We start from the raw sequence: 19,167 nt of genomic DNA, 5'->3' as shown, positions 1-19,167 counted from the left end.
TAAATAAAATCTTTCTTACACTTAAAGGTGGAACAATCAACTAATCAATGAATTAACAGTATCTGTGTATGCATATGCATTGTGTATCTAATAACTAAACTACTAAACTACATGTACCCTGCGAAAGAAAAGTAGGAAGTACTGGGGTGTAACCTGACAGCACCCTCTAGTGGACAGCAGGAAAACTACAACAAGTAAAAGTAAAGTAAAAGGCGGTGTGAAATATCCTGCAGGCTGAAGGTCAAAGATAAGCTGGGTGTAAATGTTACACGCCGATAAGCAGCTGTGGACAAACACACACACTGTAACTCACAGAGCAGCTTGATATTAGAGCCACAATAATATAACACCAAGCATCTGACATGTACAACCTCACTGTGAGCTACCGAATCATGTTTTATTGAATTTAGTTATTTCGTAAAGAACAGCAACATCAATAAAACTAGACCTACTGGAAAAAAAGTACCATGAATGGTTTTGATGTTTTTTTGCCGTTTAAACAAATAAACAGAAACTGTTAAACACAATAACAGACAAAAATATACAGAGGACAATTAATTAATGACATGTCCTGAGATTCCCTTAAAATAAAACATAGGTATGAAAAACAGTTCACAGGAAGTTAGACGCCTGTGTTACAAAATAGTTAAAGAGCAAACTGGCATTTATTTCTACGGTTTTCCTTGAACGATCAAAAAAAGAAAACCTGCTCACTGTCCACTATCCTGCTTATTACACTGATATTTCCTTAAGAAATCAATAATTTGACACAACATATTGATTTGTAAATAATTTTATTGATTTAAAAATGATTATATTTCTTCCTTTTTAAAATAGTCCGTTACATTGACAGTTAGAACCGCGTCCATAGCAACAGTTAACTCTGTAACCTTCGTAAAATGAGCATAATTGACAACCAGCTAACCTTTAAGGATCATTTGGCCTCGGTTGCTCGCTCATGTCAATTTGCCCTGTACAGCACCAGGAAGATCAGACCCTACCTAATCTCTATTTACAGATTCTACATAGAAATGAAGAATCTGTGAGCAGGGACGTGGATTTCCAGGAAGGCAAGTGTTCTGTTTGCACTACGCTTGTAGTCCGAGTAATATTGACCAATCACGTATCAGCAGGCTGTGGCGTATGCAGAAAAAAACAGTGCTTGAGGAGAGCAAAAAGCAGGAGGAACGTAATCCGCCATATTGCCATCCCGGCTCCCATCAGCGCCATCTGACGACGATTTAGCTTCTTATTAATCTCTATGAACAGACATCTGCATGCTAACAGCTAACAACCTGTTCTAGATCTAAAATTTCACCTGAGATGAATTCCCTGGATGCTGTGTCAACACAAACGCTCAGGGTTCAGATTTCCCGACTTCCTCAAATGCACCAGATCGATCCGACCTCCGTTCAACAAACGAGCATTTTAAAAGTTTTCTTCTCCTCTTGAGGACAGACCTGACAAAGCTTGAATTTTTACTTCTTGCAAATCTGCATCATCAATTTCTGCAAAGGTAAGACCCGTTAATTAAAGTAAACCACAGGAAAAATGGTTTCTCTTTCTGTAACAATGCAGCACGCGGAAAAGGAAGTCTTGACGGAAGTCATTTATCGCTTACCGCCCTGAATGTTCACCGGTGTCCGAGACCTGAGCTTGACAACCAGCTAACCTTTAAGGTTAATTTGGCCTTGATTGCTTGCTCATGTCGATTTGCCCTGTACAGCATCAGGAAGATCAGACCCTACCTTTCACACAACTGCTGGTACAGGCTCCCTCCTGGCAGGCCTTCCTGCATGCACATTCAAACCTCTGCAGATGATCCAGAACGCAGCAGCACGACTGGTCTTCAATCAACCCACAACGGCACGTCACTCCATTGTTCATATCCCTCCACTGATCATATCCCTCCACTGGCTCCCAGTCGCCGCTCGCATCAAATTCAAAACCCTGCTGCTCGCTTACAAAACAGCAACAAAAGCGGCTCCTGCCTACCTGAACGGCCTCATCCAAGTCTACACTGCCTCCTGCCCACTACGCTCTGCCAATAAAAGGCACCTGGTGCTCCCATCACAACAGGGCCCCAAGTCGCTAACTAGACTCTTCTCCTCAGTCGTCCCCGGGGGCAGCAGGAACAATTTTCCTTTTACAGGTGAATCATTTTGGCGTTCTCACCTTCTGAGGAGACAAACTGTCCGACAGCTGACGACCCTCCGCCTCCCGTCTCCACGAACTCCACCTCAGACACGATGATGTTGTCCTCCAGGACGGAGCCGCAGCCCATACAGACGGCATCGCCGCGAGCCTGGTCCACATCGATGTCCGAGCCGCCGCAGTTCTTACACACCCTCATGGTCAAGCCTCAAAGCCTGATGGGGAAAAAAAAACGAAGGAAAGAAATGTAAACCTCTGCAGTAAAAAGAAGGTTGAGTAGGTACTTACGGGGCCCTGTTATATATTCTAATAACTGATCAATCAATTTCACATCAAAATGTTTCTTCTTCACTCCCCCATTAATCACCTCATGACCCCTGGGGTTTATTAAGTAGTTAAAACTAGCTCACCTGGACCAGCAACAACATAACACTGTCAGGATATGTATGATATATGAAATCCTTCTTTTCACTAATACTTAAGTGATAATGATTTAATGACATAGTATATTCTTGTATAACATTTCTTTGTATAGAGTCCTTTTATTTTTAATACTTACCTATTTACCTGATTAAACTTCAATTCTTTTCTGAAAGAACATGTTTAAAGTAGCGTTTTACCTATTACAGAGTATTTTAACTGGTATAAGTACTTCAGTGTAGTATCATTGCATTCTTCCAACGCAGTCTGCAGGTCCATCCTGACCATCCAGCAGTGAGTGTGCACAACTTCACCGGCTGTCTGCTCCCATTAGCCGGCTAGCTACGTGGCATTGCTCAGCACCAGGTAGCTAGCTCAGCGTTTTCTCATTTCCTAACTAAATGGCGATTCCTTTTCAGGCTGAAGTTGCAAAATTAAAGCCATAAATTGTCACACTTGTTTCTCCTGCTCGGAGGTTTAATTAATATATGTTTCCATTGAGCCGTTAGTTGAATCGCAGGAGCGCGTGAACCTCTCACATGTTGACTGACAGACGGATAGCTAACGGTGTGCTTCTAGCCAGAGAAACTGACTTGAACAAACCCCTTCCCAAACATATGCACAACGTAATAACTATTCAATAAAAGAAGCAGCCACAGGTAGTTAAAGATAAATATAATGACGGTCTGTGGTGACGGTGTACATACCTTCAGTCCAGTGAAGTCAAACTGTAGCTGCCTGCAGTCACGCCGGCTAGCGTGTCAGTCTCTTTACCCAAAGTGTTTTCTTCAATAACTCTGATTTTGTGGAATATTTCTCATTGACAATGAGGCTTATCGCATTGTGATTAGTGTGCAAAGAGCACACAACAACGTCACAGCCCGCAGAGGTTTCCTAAATGCTGTAATATCGCTGCAATCCTCAGCACAACACACCCAACATGTGCGTTTGATGCTGGGGAGACACGGAAGAGACCAACTCGGGCTGGAGGGGTGGCACGCTGTCAACACGTTTTTCAATTGAACTTATCTCTACAGTGTTTTTGTTTTGTTTTAGAAACTCAAGGTAGAGGTATGATTTGAGGTTTCGGTTAGGTGTTGGAAAAATGTAAACACCTCTCAGCATGAAAACTGTAAGCACATACTGGTTCAACACCGCAAGCAGAATCCCCCGCTTAATAGCACTTCTTACGTCGTTGTTTTAAATGGACAGTTCAGATAAATTGCCATGGGTAAAACAGAATAAATGTTCATATTTTTCCTTCCCCGTGTTTTTGTAACATGATGTGACTCACGTCTATGGGTTTAACTTTGATTTGTCAGTATATAGTGTCGTTATCAAACCAGTGGTAAATTGTAAGTCAATACATTTACTTAAACACTGAACCCAAGAACAATTCTGAGTTACTTGCAACTTAACTTCTGTATTTCCATTGAAAGGTACTTTATACTAAACTACACTAATGGTACAGATCTACTTACTTTGCAGATACATTGTATCAATACAAAATATAATGACGAATAAATTATGTATTATAAAAGATTACCCAGAAGTTACCCAGCTGTATATTTACCAGCTGCAACATTATAGTATTTTTTTTCCATACATCACCTTTTATAGTCCAGTTATTTAAAATTTGCATCATTGGAACTTTTTGTACTTAAAGTATATTTTGGTGCATTTACTGAGAAATATTTGAAATGCTGGATTTTTACTTGCACCCGAGTTTATTTAAACTGTGGTATTATTTTTTTCCGTCCAAGTATTTATTCCTGAAGTATTAAAGTCACTGTTAATCCATATTTTATTTTATAACCTTGACAAAGCTAAAGCTACTGTGAAGAACTTTCATTTTGAGCCAATAGGGGCCCTCTGTTGGCATAACTGTACCTTATCTCTTTGCTGATCTTTTCCTGTAAATATTGTTCTGTTGTCACCCCTCACTGCTGTATGAATTTATTATCATAATACTCATTATAATATACATAATTCTTTTGCATTATATAACATACATTACATCAACATCATATTATATTATATTGTATTATGATAACACATCATATCATATTGTACTATATCAAATTATATTATTATTCCTTATGTTATTGTTATATAGTATATAATGTTTATGATCATTATTATACTATTCTATTAATTTTATAACATTATACCTATTTATTAATTTATTTATTTTTCTGCCACACATGACATACCCCCCACCTGTCCAAGATCCTCAACACGGACTCAACCTCCCAAAAATCCTCCTGTTGTTTTTTCTTTATCACACTTACCACCCACTGCAAATCTTTTCCACAGAAAATATAACTAAAAGGCACTTCCAGTTTGCGTGCTGTAACTATCTTCTTCTGACGCCACACATATAGAAATAATCGATCTTCTCGTTGATGGCCTTGTTTGCTTTTGTAGGTCATATAGAGTAGAAATAGACCGATGTGGTTTTTTCAGGGCCGATACCGATACTGATTATTAGTAGTCAAGGAGGCCGATAATCGATATTTGGAGCCGATATTCATTTGCAGTAAAAGTGAAAATATTGGCTTCAAAATTTGGAATAATACAAACTCCAACACTTAACTTTGTTTAAATGCCTTTAAGCATATGTTTATTAAAAAAAAAAAAAAAAAGCGCAGGGAGTTCCCAGGGTCAGCAGCATCTCTGCCCAGGTCCGTGGTTAAAGGCACAGGAAAGGAAGGTGCTGGCTGAAACTCCTGAGAGGTGGAGGGACTCGGCTATGCCCTTTTCCTGATAGAAACACAAGACAACATCAGAACATATGAAAAATTATTCCTGTTACAATTTCTACAAGATACAAAGTAGAGAGAAGCAGCAAATCATCAACAGGGGAACCTGGAACATAAGAGTGGAGATTATTTTTTCTTGAAAGAAAAATGATTAAAGATTTAACTAGTCAACTTTAACTGCAACGTTATGAATTCCAAAATGGTATCTAATTGCCCTTTCTTAAATATCTATCACCTTCCTATTCAGCATCTTCTCATTACCAAAGCGTAGAGTACTCTCTATATGTGTAAGACATTTTAAGTGTCTTTTACTGAATTTAACTGAGAGTGAGATGTGAGATTTGACGGACAGATGCCCATCTCATGAACGGACCCAATCATCCGCCCCAACGTCCTCCTCCTCCTCCATCTCCCCCCTGAATCAAGTACTGTATAATTCATCAGTATAAAAATACACATGAAAATCTAAAGCTGCAAAATATCAGAAATGATAACAGTTTTTCCTGAATTTCCCCCCCGGGGATTAATTAAGTATTTCTGATTCTGATTTTGGAATAAAGCCACAGATGTTATAAATATTACGTGTCATTGTACAAATTAATAAGTCAACATTGTAATTCTAGTGAATGCTTTTCGTCTTTGCTGAACAAAAATATGATAATGTAAATAGCTTCATCAAAAAATATATAAAAACCTTTTTAAAAGAATATAGTGGTCATGAAGAGATTTTTTTCCTAAAATAATCCAGGTGGTTTCTATATTTATTCCAAAGTGTGTGTGTGCGTGTGCGTGCGTGTGTGTGTGTGCGTGTGTGAGAGAGAGATCTTTGTTTTTCTCTCTTATTGGGCCTCATTTACGAACAGTGCGTATGCACGAATCTGTGCGTACGCACGTTTGACGCACAAATCTGGGATTCATCAATTTGTTCTTACCTAAATTTCTTCATACTCTGTGAACGAATGTAGAACTCCCTCAGACCATGCGTACGCACAAATGATGAAAGAAATGTCCTAGGAAATGCTAACACACACCCTTTTAACTAAATGCAAACTACATTAAAACTTCATTTATTGAAAAAAAGGCTTTATTAGACAACAATAATTGAATTTACTAATGTATGGACCAAACATAAATGCCGTGTCATCCTCATATTTTATTGTCATATAATTAAAACTTCAATTATAGCAGTTGAGTTAGTTCATTAAGTTTTCAATAGAGTAGAACATATGAAAATGTTCATATTGAAATGTAACACTTTTGTTACAATTGTTTCAATTTCTGCTGATGTGAAATTTTTCTTTTTTCCTTTTGAGGCCATCTTTCACGTTCTTTCAGCTTCTCCGTAACACCGCTCTCTTCATGTGGCACCAAACAGATGTCCTTATATAGAGAAATAGAGGCGTGGCAGTATGCTGATTGCAGATCGCGGACACGCGCCTGTCAATTTAGATTGGTTCTGATTTACTAACATACGCACGGTGGTGAGAACAAAATTGGCCGGTACGCACGTGTCATAAATCCGACGGTGATTTTGCGCAAGTACTTATTTTTTGCGGAGAGTAAGAACATTTCTGCGCAGATATTAGTGAATGAGGCCCATTGATATTTACTAGGGGAGGTATCTTCACAAGCCTTTTTTGGCTTCTAACCTCTCCGGCACAATGTTCATCTTTTTACTAAATTGTTATTGTCTTTTTTTGTATGTGTGTAAAAAAAATCTTACTCAAGAGGGAAGCATCTTCATCCGAACAAAATGGGTACATCTTTTGACATATTACTCTTGAAGGACAAACTGGATGACATGGAGTCTGTGCTGCCGTCACTGATTGTGGATGACACAGAAGAAATGATCTTGTTAGCCATTAAGCAGGGACAGACACCACCAAATAAGACTCAGAAATGTTCAGTAAAAGTAATATGAGTGTGCAACTGATCTTATGTAAGCATTTCTGCTGAAAAAGGTTTTAATAATGTTCTTAGCTTCATCAATATGTTTCAAAAGTTAGCTTAAAGAATATATATGATATAAACAAATTTCACTCACGAATCGTCTGAGAAGTACGGGTTCTTCAAATCCTCATCAGTCAAGTCGTCCCTGTAACAAGAGACACACTGTTATGATGCTTCTTCATCAATAAAAAAATAAATATTAAGAGCAAGACCAACAAGATTTCAAATAGCTTTCATTATTCTTTTTTGTCTCCACTTATAATATCTACCGTAACTACTTACATTAAGGAATCATTCAGATGTTCGATTCCTTTGTACAGGTTTTTTATTTAAACAATGACACAACAGAGTGTCACCATAAAAGTCTTCCATACTTTATTCCTTAGGGACTGAAAAAGAAGATGTATCTCCAAAAGTCAAAGTATTAAGTATCGACAAATTGCTGCTAGCAACAGGCTGCTAGTCACTTAAGCTACTAGCAGCCTGTTGCTACACTGCCCAAAAAGTTGATTTGAACTTAAGTCCCACCTCTGACCAGGCAGACGGACAATCATAGCCAATCAGATTTCAGGGGGGGCCATGCCACTCCAGGCCACCCCCTAGAAACGCCCCTGGCTTTTTTATTAATTAAAAAATAGGTTTTAAGAGCAAAACCAACAAGATTTCCAACATGATAACAGATGGGATAAGGAAAAAAGGGTTATGAGTGTAATTTGTCAGTTTACAAAATGTTCAACAAAGAGGCAACATTTAAACGTAAAGCTTTTTTATAGGAGAGGAAGCTTTGTGATTAGAATCTCCTCTGTGACACGCTTAATACTCTGTTTTTACCAGGTTAATGACACAAACACTCGACAGAGCGATGAGAACAGGGCTCTGTAGCTGAACATTTGTATGTGAACCCAACCTTGCTGTGGAGGATCAAAGAAGGGAAGAGGTGGTGGATCGATGGTTCAGGAAAACATGTGACTTTGAAACTTGAGATCAGCTTGACATGCTCACAAATTTGTACTAATTTCAGTAACATTTGAATGTTGATACAATCTTACCTGAAATAGGAACTTTCTTCCTTGAAATGAATTAATCGTTTACTTCACAATCACAGAAAAAAATGACTCGAGGCATACAGGTCGACTTCCGGGCGACCGTAAAGCGCCCAAATCTGCTCTGTTACCTCTGGATTGAGCTTCCACTCTCCGTAATGAGGGTTGCCTCTGGAGAGTAGGTCTGCCCCACAATTCTGTACTCCCGGCACATGGGTGGCTTTCAACGACAGGAGATGCACATTGCTCCACAAAATCAGTCTGTGAGCCAATGTGTGCAACTGAAGGGATCGCAGTCCGCCTTGTCTGTTGATATAAGCGACCACAGTCGTAATGTCTGACCTTACAAGCACGTGATGACCCTTTATAAAGGGGAGAAAGTGCTTCAGTGCCAAGGAAACTGCTAGGAGTTCCAGGGAATTTATGTGGGTCAAACGAAGGTGGGGAGCCCACACCCCGTTCACAATTCTGCCCTCTTGGGTGGCCCCCCACCCCTGCAAGGATGCCTCATGTGACCACTTTCCTGGATAGGACAGGTCCCATTGAACTCCCCTGTGTCAAAAATAGGGGGAGTTTCCACTGGTGAAGTGCTGCCTTACATTCCACTGAAGCCCTGACAAAGCGATTTTTTGTGAAGTGAGCGATCCAGCCCGAGGGATGCGATCCAGCCCGAGGGATGCAACCCAGCGTTGAAAACCCCTCATGTACCATCGGCCTAATGGTATAGCCACTATGGCTGATGCCATCAGTCCCAGAAGACGTAGGCATGTCCTGAAGGGTAACAACTTCCCCCTGTGGAAGAGGGCTAGGCATGCTGAAAATGCTCTCACTCTCTCCGCTGACAGGTGGGCTCTGAGTGAAACCGAATTCAGAGACAGACCAATGAAAGAGATTGTTTGACTTGGAGTCAGCACACTCTTTCCTGATTCACTCTGAACCCTAAGCTCTCCAGGTGTTGCAGGAGTAACCTTGTGTGCTCTAGCGCACCCTGTTGGGACTCTGCAGCCAGTCGTCGATGTACATGGCTATGCGTATGCCCTGCTGTCTGAGAGGAGCAATAGCTGCCTCTGTGCACTTCACAAATACCCAAGGGCTTAGGGAAAGCCCGAAAGGTAGAACCATATACTCGTAGATTGTGTCTTGGAAGGCAAAATTCAGGAATTTCCTGTGAGGAGCATATATTGGTATGTGAAAATATGCGTCCTTCAGGTCGACTGAAGTGAACCAGTCGCCGGGGTGCACAAAACGCAGCAGTGCAGCGTGTGTCAGCATTCTGAACTTGTATGACCTTAGGTGTCTGTTCAGAGCCCGCAGATCGAGGATAGGGCGGAGCCCTGTCCCCCCCTTTTTTGGTACGAGGAAATACCTCGAGTAGAAGCTGCATTGGCTCTGCTCTTGAGGCACAATTCGTATTGCTCCTTTTTTCAACAGCAATGATATCTCTTCCTTGAGTATCAGTGCTGATTTCCCCTGCCCACGGGAGAAGACAATCCCTGTGAACGGGGCTGGGCAATGGCAAACTGGAGCCTGTATCCTCTGTTTATTGTCCCGAGGACCCAAGCCGATGCTCCACACCTCTGCCAGCTCTCTTTCCTTGCAGAAAGAGTTGCTGTCACAGTAGCTCCTGCCACTGGGGGTGCAATGTGGAAAAACTGTGGACGCCAACTTGGGCCCTGCACGCTGCATGAAGGTTGCACTCTGGAACAGGCTCAGGAACAGAGCTAAAGAAGGGCAATATGGCATCAGTGAGTTGCTAGGCCCGCTTCCTCCTCCTTGCTTCCTGGGAGGGGCCGGGGGCAGGAGGACCCCCCTGAGCAGCCGCTGAGGCGAAGGATTTCTTTGGCCAGGGTCCCTTGTTTGGTGGCCTTGGCTGACTCTGCGCTGGAGGCTGGGGGGCTGGGCGCCTGGGAATCTTGAAGGCTGTGCCACTGGCCTGCTGAGTCACAGTTGGGTTGAAGGTTCGGCGAGGAGTGACAGAGGCCTGAGTTTTCCTGGGAAGGCAAAGCTGCAGGGCTTCTCCCTCTTTCTTTTTCTCCTCACACCGCTTTTGCATGGTCGCAACAGCCGAGCCAAACAGCCCACTTGGATCCACGCTCTCATCCAGGATGTCACGCTTTTGCTTGTCAGACAGGTCAGAGAGGTTGAGCCACCGGGCCCTTTCCTGGGCAATCATGGTGGACATGGCCCTCCCCGCTGACTGCACAGCGCACTTGGTGAGGTTGAGGCAGTGGTCGGTGATGACACAAATTTCCTCCCATAACTCAGTTGCTGGTAGAGCAGTCATCTGCTCCTGCAGTTCAGCCTGATAAGCCAGGAGAAGAGAGGATGCATTGAGAGCCCTAACAGATGTGGCAACTGACTTATAAGCTCTATCAGTCATGGAGGACTGTAGACGATCTGCCTTGGCGGGCAGGGTGGGGCCAGAGGAAGACATAGATAACTTCTGAGTTGGGTGCAAGTGACAGGCAACCAGGGGTTCAACTGTGGGCATGTTGTAAATGCCTTTTTCCTTCATGTCCACGCAGTCAAAGGCTGACCCCCCCTGGACCGGTTTCACAGCAGAAAATGGAGTTTTCCAACAACACATTGTCTCCTCCAAACATTCAGGAAAAATGGGTAGAAGCTGTCTGGCTGCCCGTTTTGCCTTTGGTAACCTTTTCCCTTCAGCGAGATGAGGAGGTCTCAGCCTGCACCTTCGGCCATGGGATATCCAGCTTCTCAGCTGCCCTCTTGCATACTTCATGCAGATCCATGCCTCTGATGAGCAGGGATGAATCCCCGTCCGTCACTCCTCCCGCAGCTAACGCCGTAGGCTGCGGTATTTGTGCAGATGAGAAAGATGAATCATCATCGTCATCTCCCTCGGAGAGGAGAATGTCGGGCGAGACGTCCGAGTTTCAGACTCTCCATCATCGCCTAACAGCGAGCCGAAATTATCCGCCGGCATGCAATGATCAAACCCTTCGGGCACGGGAGTGTCGCCCCAACTCGTACCTGGCGTGGCCCAGTCATCATATTCCATCGTGGGGCGCCGCCGTTGCTAACAGCGGGTCCTGGATACCGAGGCTTGCCTGGCGCGACAGCCTCCGGCGGAGACTCTTAAGAGGCAAGCGGCTACAGTGCTCACATGTGCCCGGTATATCCAGCGCTGACCGGGCGTGCTGCACTCCGAGGCATGCAACGCGTATTGGGTGAGTGTCCATAGCCGATATCTTAGCCCCGCATACACAGTCCCGTGGAGGGGTTTTAACTGCTAGCACAGGCGTGAATAACGGTGTGGCTTGTGCGCTGTCGGGCGGTACAGTGAGCTTCGACTGAGCCATGGTGAGCGGGTCGATGTCAGAACTGTAGCCGAAGTAGTGATTAGCTACGCGGGGTTCAGGTGTGGAGGCTAGCTCGTTGCTGTAACTAATGTGGAGGCAGGCTTAGCTAATGCTAGGAAGGTGGCTAGCTTGGCTAAGGTGCTTGGTGTTACTGTTTGGTGACAGGCTAACAGGTGAGCTACAGTTAGCCGTATGGAGACAGTAAAAGTAGCTTCTTTATTACTCCGTGAAACCCTCGATTTCTATGGTGAAGAAATCGGGGATCCGTACACAACACGGAAAAATTAGCGCCCAGCGATCGAGTGGTTAGCTCAATCTGTGGACCGTTAAACTAGTAATCCCGTTGGCAGTTGTGTTGGGAGATAAGGCTTCCTGAGATAGAAGCGAGAAGAGGTGTTTGAATGATCTGGTGAGACTGCATCAGCCCCTTTGTAGGGAGAGGATGTCCATCCTCTTGATGCAGTCGTCACGACTGCCAGCCAATGTGGCTGGCGTAATGTTATTGGGCTTCTGAGGACTACACACTGGGGCGTACCCCCATAGTGAGATACCGAACGAATGTTTGAAAGAGAACAATTGATTTATGTATTTTGATACCATTCTTTAACATGTTTTTAGCATTGTTTATTTATTGTGTTCATTATGTTTCAAAAGCTTCACTTATCACTGTTGATAAAAACAATAAATATTAAGAGCAACTATTTTTAAGGTTGTTTACAGCTGTATCAATATATCTTTCAAAAACTGTCTAGAAGAATGTATATTAGGCCAATGTAAACACATGTCACTCACCTGGGGTGGTGTGAGAAGGAGCCCAAACGACCATCAGCTGCTGCAGCTTTCCTCTTCTTGCGGTTGATTGTCATCTTCTCCCTGCAATAAAACATATACTGTCATGACATTTCTTTATCATGAAAAAAATGACTACCGGCCTGTGGCATTAACATCCCTGGTTATGAAAGGCTTTGAGAGGCTTGTTCTTTCCCAGCACCAGGAGGAGGTCAGTATGCATGCTGACCCTTTTCAGTTTGCATATAAACAGCAAAGGCATGTGGATGATGCTTTACTAATTTTGCTGCATGGAGCCTATACCCATCTTGAGAAGCCCCCTTATCAGACTGGTTTGGAGGTCTTCTCAAGCGCTTTGAACACCGAGCAACCCCACCTGATGGGACAAAAGCTGCTCCAGTTGGATGCCAACCCGCACCTGATCCTCTGGGTCCTCTCATTCCTGACACCTGAGTGTCCGAGTCAACAGACACCTCAATTCATCTCAGACAGTCTCCACAGGAGCCCCACAAGGTTCTGTAATCTTACCAGTACTGTACACACTACACACAAATGACTGCAGGAGCACTAGCCCAGGTACAACACACATTAAATACTCTGATAATACTGTGATCATGGACATCGCCAACTCTGAGGGACACTTACAGGCTGAGATGGACATTTTTGCAGAGTGGTGCAGACAAATCTGTCTTGATCTCAACACCTCCCAGATAAAGGAACTGGTTGATGACTTCAAGCATCCCCACTCTGACAGTCAATAACCAGCCTACAGAGAGGGTTGAGTCAAACAGATACCTCAGAACAATAATTGATCACAAATTAACCTTCCAGCCCAACACTTAAGCTATCTTCTCCAACTGTCAGGAACACCTCTTCTTCCTGAGAAAACTTTGCAGACTGAACTCCAACAATCAGTTCGGACAGCCTTCTGAACACATTTTTCACTGAATCCGTAATAACCTTCAATATAACAGCCTGCTTTGGGTCCTTATCTAACATCCATTCACTGCAACCCTGTAAACAAAATCATAACTCAAAATACAAATAGCCTTAGACACCACACACACACTTCACAGCCAATATAGTCACCTACCCTCAGGCCAGAGATACACATCACTCACCTTCAGGACTAAAGCTGCTTTCCCACTGGTCAAAAAACCCCCGAACACTCGGCTTTGTTGCTTAACAGGAAAGGTTACAATCAGCATTCAGACCCGGGTCACATGACTCTGCAGTAGACCCGGGTAATTATCGCCACGGCTCCGATCGACATTGATGGGAACACAAAACCTGTGTCGACACGCTAATCTCCGCCCCCTCTCCGGCGTGATGCTCCTTCAGTGACATACTCCTCTGCGACTCTTTGTCATCTCAGCTACAAATTCCGCCCGTCTCTGTCTGAACATCGCTCCAAATTTGTAGCGCCGAGTTTGATAAACAGACTGAACGAGTAATGCTCAGACCTAACCACAGTAACATCTTCACTGTTTACTGACCCTGTTTCGGCCCTGTTTGTTACGTCAGACGGTGACGCAGCAGAAAAGAGACCGAATGGAGTATACTTCACTGGCAATGGGAAAAGAGACAATCGTCATTTATGAGTGGGTCTTCCCGGGTCTGAAAAACCTGCGTCAATGCGCTAAATTCAGGTGGGAGAGGGGTATAACAGAGCCATGTCATGCTTCGTGCCCAACTCCATCAGACTCATGAACAGTTGATTTATGTATTTTAATACCATTCTTTAACATGTTTGTAGCATTATTTATTTATTGTGTTCATTATGTTTCAAAAGCTTCACTTATCACTATTGATAAAAACAATAAATATTAAGAGCAACTATTTTTAAGGTTGTTTACAGCTGTATCAATATATCTTTCAAAAACCGTCTAGAAGAATGTATATTAGTCCAATGTAAACACATGTCACTCACCTGGGGCGGTGTGAGAAGGAGCCCAAACGACCATCAGCTGCTGCAGCTTCCCTCTTCTTGAGGTTGATTGTCATCTTGTCCCTGCAATAAAACATATACTGTCATGACATTTCTTTATCATGTAAAAAATGACTACCGGCCTGTGGCATTGACATCCCTGGTTATGAAAGGCTTTGAGAGGCTTGTTCTTTCCCAGCACCAGGAGGAGGTCAGTATGCATGCTGACCCTTTTCAGTTTGCATATAAACAGCAAAGGCATGTGGATGATGCTTTACTAACATTGCTGCATGGAGCCAATACCCATCTTGAGAAGCCCCCTTATCAGACTGGTTTGGAGGTCTTCTCAAGCGCTTTTAACACCGTGCAACCCCACCTGATGGGACAAAAGCTGCTCCAGTTGGATGCCAACCCGCACCTGATCCTCTGGGTCCTCTCATTCCTGACACCTGAGTGTCCGAGTCAACAGTCACCTCAGTTCATCTCAGACAGTCTCCACAGGAGCCCCACAAGGTTCTGTAATCTTACCAGTACTGTACACACTACACACAAATGACTGCAGGAGCACTAGCCCAGGTATAACACACATTAAATACTCTGACAATACTGTGATCATGGACATCGCCAACTCTGAGGGACACTTACAGGCTGAGATGGACATTTTTGCAGAGTGGAGCAGACAAATGTGTCTTGATCTCAACACCTCCCAGATAAAGGAACTGGTTGATGACTTCAAGCATCCCCACTCTGACAGTCAATAACCAGCCTACAGAGAGGGTTGAGTCAAACAGATACCTCGGAACAATAATTGATCACAAATTAACCTTCCAGCCCAACACTTAAGCTATCTTCTCCAACTGTCAGGAACACCTCTTCTTCCTGACAAAACTTTGCAGACTGAACTCCAACAATCAGTTCGGACAGCCTTTTGAACACATTTTTCACTGAATCCGTAATAACCTTCAATATAACAGCCTGCTTTGGGTCCTTATCTAACATCCATTCACTGCAACCCTGTAAACAAAATCATAACACAAAATACAAATAGCCTTAGACACCACACACACACTTCACAGCCAATATAGTCACCTACCCTCAGGCCAGAGATACACATCACTCACCTTCAGGACTAAAGCCGCTTTCCCACTGGTCAAAAAACCCGCGAACACTCGGCTTTTTTGCTTAAGGGGAAAGGTTACAATCAGCATTCAGACCCGGGTCACATGACTCTGCAGTAGACCCGGGTACATATCGCCTCGGCTCCGATCGGCATTGATGGGAACACAAAACCTGTGTCGACACGCTAATCTCCGCCCCCTCTCCGGCGTGATGCTCCTTCAGTGACATACTCCTCTGCGACTCTTTGTCATCTCAGCTACAAATTCCGCCCGTCTCTGTCTGAACATCGCTCCAAATTTGTCGCGCCGAGTTTGATAAACAGACTGAACGAGTAATGCTCGGACCTAACCACAGTAACATCTTCACTGTTTACTGACCCTGTTTCGGCCCTGTTTGTTACGTCAGACGGTGACGCAGCAGAAGAGAGACCGAAATGAGTATACTTCACTGGCAATGGGAAAAGAGACAATCGACATTTATGAGTGGGTCTTCCCGGGTCTGAAAAACCTGCGTCAATGCGCTAAATTCAGGTGGGACAGGGGTATAACAGAGCCATGTCATGCTTCGTGCCCAACTCCATCAGACTCATGGACGGTTGATTTATGTATTTTAATACCATTCTTTAACATGTTTTTAGCATTATTTATTTATTGTGTGTTCATTATGTTTCACAAGCTTCACTTATCACTATTGATTGCTCTGGATGTGTGTGGTATGTTGTTGTGTTTGGTTTTTTTTCACATAAGCTGCATGAATGTTTCAACCTAGTGACCCGTTACAATTTGTATTGTAAATAAATCCATTTATAATTATTATGAATGATCACTGGTACCTATGCTGAAAAAGGTTCTGAGGATGTTCACACTTTTATAAATAGATTTTAAAAACTGTCTGAAAGAATATATATTATGTAAACACATTTCACTCACAAGTCGGCGAAATCATCAAGTATTGCAGCACACTCCCTCTTCAGCAGGGAGAAACGGTCCCTGCAAAAAGAGATACACTCTTATGGCGCTTCTTTATCAGTAAAAACAATAAATATTAAGAGCAACTATTTTTAAGGTTGTTTACAGCTGTATCAATATATCTTTCAAAAACCGTCTAGAAGAATGTATATTAGGCCAATGTGAACACATGTCACTCACCTGGGGTGGTGTGAGAAGGAGCCAAAACGACCATCAGCTGCTGCAGCTTCCCTCTTCTTGCGGTTGATCATCCACTTGTCCCTGCAATAAAACATATACTGTCATGACATTTCTTTATCATGTAAAAAATGACTACCGGCCTGTGGCATTAACATCCCTGGTTATGAAAGGCTTTGAGAGGCTTGTTCTTTCCCAGCACCAGGAGGAGGTCAGTATGCATGCTGACCCTTTTCAGTTTGCATATAAACAGCAAAGGCATGTGGATGATGCTTTACTAACATTGCTGCATGGAGCCTATACCCATCTTGAGAAGCCCCCTTATCAGACTGGTTTGGAGGTCTTCTCAAGCGCTTTTAACACCGAGCAACCCCACCTGATGGGACAAAAGCTGCTCCAGTTGGATGCCAACCCGCACCTGATCCTCTGGGTCCTCTCATTCCTGACACCTGAGTGTCCGAGTCAACAGTCACCTCAGTTCATCTCAGACAGTCTCCACAGGAGCCCCACAAGGTTCTGTAATCTTACCAGTACTGTACACACTACACACAAATGACTGCAGGAGCACTAGCCCAGGTACAACACACATTAAATACTCTGACAATACTGTGATCATGGACATCGCCAACTCTGAGGGACACTTACAGGCTGAGATGGACATTTTTGCAGAGTGGAGCAGACAAATGTGTCTTGATCTCAACACCTCCCAGATAAAGGAACTGGTTGATGACTTCAAGCATCCCCACTCTGACAGTCAATAACCAGCCTACAGAGAGGGTTGAGTCAAACAGATACCTCGGAACAATAATTGATCACAAATTAACCTTCCAGCCCAACACTTAAGCTATCTTCTCCAACTGTCAGGAACACCTCTTCTTCCTGAGAAAACTTTGCAGACTGAACTCCAACAATCAGTTCGGACAGCCTTCTGAACACATTTTTCACTGAATCCGTAATAACCTTCAATATAACAGCCTGCTTTGGGTCCTTATCTAACATCCATTCACTGCAACCCTGTAAACAAAATCATAACTCAAAATACAAATAGCTTTAGACACCACACACACACTTCACAGCCAATATAGTCACCTACCCTCAGGCCAGAGATACACATCACTCACCTTCAGGACTAAAGCTGCTTTCCCACTGGTCAAAAAACCCGCGAACACTCGGCTTTTTTGCTTAAGGGGAAAGGTTACAATCAGCATTCAGACCCGGGTCACATGACTCTGCAGTAGACCCGGGTAATTATCGCCTCGGCTCCGATCGGCATTGATGGGAACACAAAACCTGTGTCGACACGCTAATCTCCGCCCCCTCTCCGGCGTGATGCTCCTTCAGTGACATACTCCTCTGTGACTCTTTGTCATCTCAGCTACAAATTCCGCCCGTCTCTGTCTGAACATCGCTCCAAATTTGTCGCGCCGAGTTTGATAAACAGACTGAACGAGTAATGCTCAGACCTAACCACAGTAACATCTTCACTGTTTACTGACCCTGTTTCGGCCGCGTTTGTGACGTCAGACGGTGACGCAACAGAAAAGAGACCGAAATGAGTATACTTCACTGGCAATGGGAAAAGAGACAATCGACATTTATGAGTGGGTCTTCCCGGGTCTGAAAAACCTGCGTCAATGCGCTAAATTCAGGTGGGAGAGGGGTATAACAGAGCCATGTCATGCTTCGTGCCCAACTCCATCAGACTCATGGACGGTTGATTTATGTATTTTAATACCATTCTTTAACATGTTTTTAGCATTATTTATTTATTGTGTTCATTATGTTTCACAAGCTTCACTTATCACTATTGATGCTCTGGATGTGTGTGGTATGTTGTTGTGTTTGGTTTTTTTTCACATAAGCTGCATGAATGTTTCAACCTAGTGACCCGTTACAATTTGTATTGTAAATAAATCCATTTATAATTATGACGAGTGACGGCAAAGATCACTGGTACCTATGCTGAAAAAGGTTCTGAGGATGTTCACACTTTTATAAATAGATTTTAAAAACTGTCTGAAAGAATATATATTATGTAAACACATTTCACTCACAAGTCGGCGAAATCATCAAGTATTGCAGCACACTCCCTCTTCAGCAGGGAGAAACGGTCCCTGCAAAAAGAGATGCACTCTTATGGCGCTTCTTTATCAGTAAAAACAATAAATATTAAGAGCAACTATTTTTAAGGTTGTTTACAGCTGTATCAATATATCTTTCAAAAACTGTCTAGAAGAATGTATATTAGTCCAATGTAAACACATTTCACTCACCTGGGGTGGTGTGAGAAGGAGCCCAAACGACCATCAGCTGCTGCAGCTTTCCTCTTCTTGCGGTTGATTGTCATCTTCTCCCTGCAATAAAACATATACTGTCATGACATTTCTTTATCATGAAAAAAATGACTACCAGCCTGTGGCATTAACATCCCTGGTTATGAAAGGCTTTGAGAGGCTTGTTCTTTCCCAGCACCAGGAGGAGGTCAGTATGCATGCTGACCCTTTTCAGTTTGCATATAAACAGCAAAGGCATGTG

At 43.3% G+C, this 19,167-nt stretch overlaps 2 protein-coding genes across 7 annotated transcripts in view; both read right to left on the bottom strand.

Moving 5' to 3' along the window:
- Positions 1-4,068, bottom strand: part of LOC138591157 (transcription factor IIIB 90 kDa subunit-like) — a 127,757-nt gene extending 123,689 nt beyond the window's left edge. Inside the window, exons 1-2 of the mRNA XM_069661678.1 lie at positions 4,056-4,068; positions 2,176-2,361 (exon numbers count right to left, since the gene is read on the bottom strand). Coding sequence (XP_069517779.1) covers positions 2,176-2,361; positions 4,056-4,068 — 199 coding nt within the window. The remainder of the gene's footprint in view (positions 1-2,175; positions 2,362-4,055) is intronic.
- Positions 4,069-5,170: 1,102 nt separating this feature from the next.
- LOC138590800 (uncharacterized) overlaps positions 5,171-19,167 on the bottom strand; it is a 70,575-nt gene continuing 56,578 nt past the window's right edge. For 2 of the 6 annotated variants that reach the window (XM_069661175.1, XM_069661174.1), the window contains exons 10-18: positions 18,906-18,986; positions 18,687-18,746; positions 16,636-16,716; positions 16,417-16,476; positions 14,372-14,452; positions 12,445-12,525; positions 7,381-7,431; positions 7,060-7,158; positions 5,171-5,337 (exon numbers count right to left, since the gene is read on the bottom strand). In XM_069661175.1, the coding sequence (XP_069517276.1) occupies positions 7,077-7,158; positions 7,381-7,431; positions 12,445-12,525; positions 14,372-14,452; positions 16,417-16,476; positions 16,636-16,716; positions 18,687-18,746; positions 18,906-18,986 (577 nt within the window). In that variant the 3' untranslated portion in view covers positions 5,171-5,337; positions 7,060-7,076. The remainder of the gene's footprint in view (positions 5,338-7,059; positions 7,159-7,380; positions 7,432-12,444; positions 12,526-14,371; positions 14,453-16,416; positions 16,477-16,635; positions 16,717-18,686; positions 18,747-18,905; positions 18,987-19,167) is intronic. The other 4 variants (XM_069661178.1, XM_069661176.1, XM_069661177.1 and 1 more) reach the window with 4 other exon arrangements.

Source organism: Semicossyphus pulcher, unplaced genomic scaffold (assembly GCF_022749685.1).
Source record: "Semicossyphus pulcher isolate SPU_LCO1_2020_fin unplaced genomic scaffold, fSemPul1.0.p SCAF_14, whole genome shotgun sequence".
Classification (NCBI taxonomy): Eukaryota; Metazoa; Chordata; class Actinopteri; order Labriformes; family Labridae; genus Semicossyphus; species Semicossyphus pulcher.
This window is presented reverse-complemented; position numbering and strand designations above follow the sequence as displayed.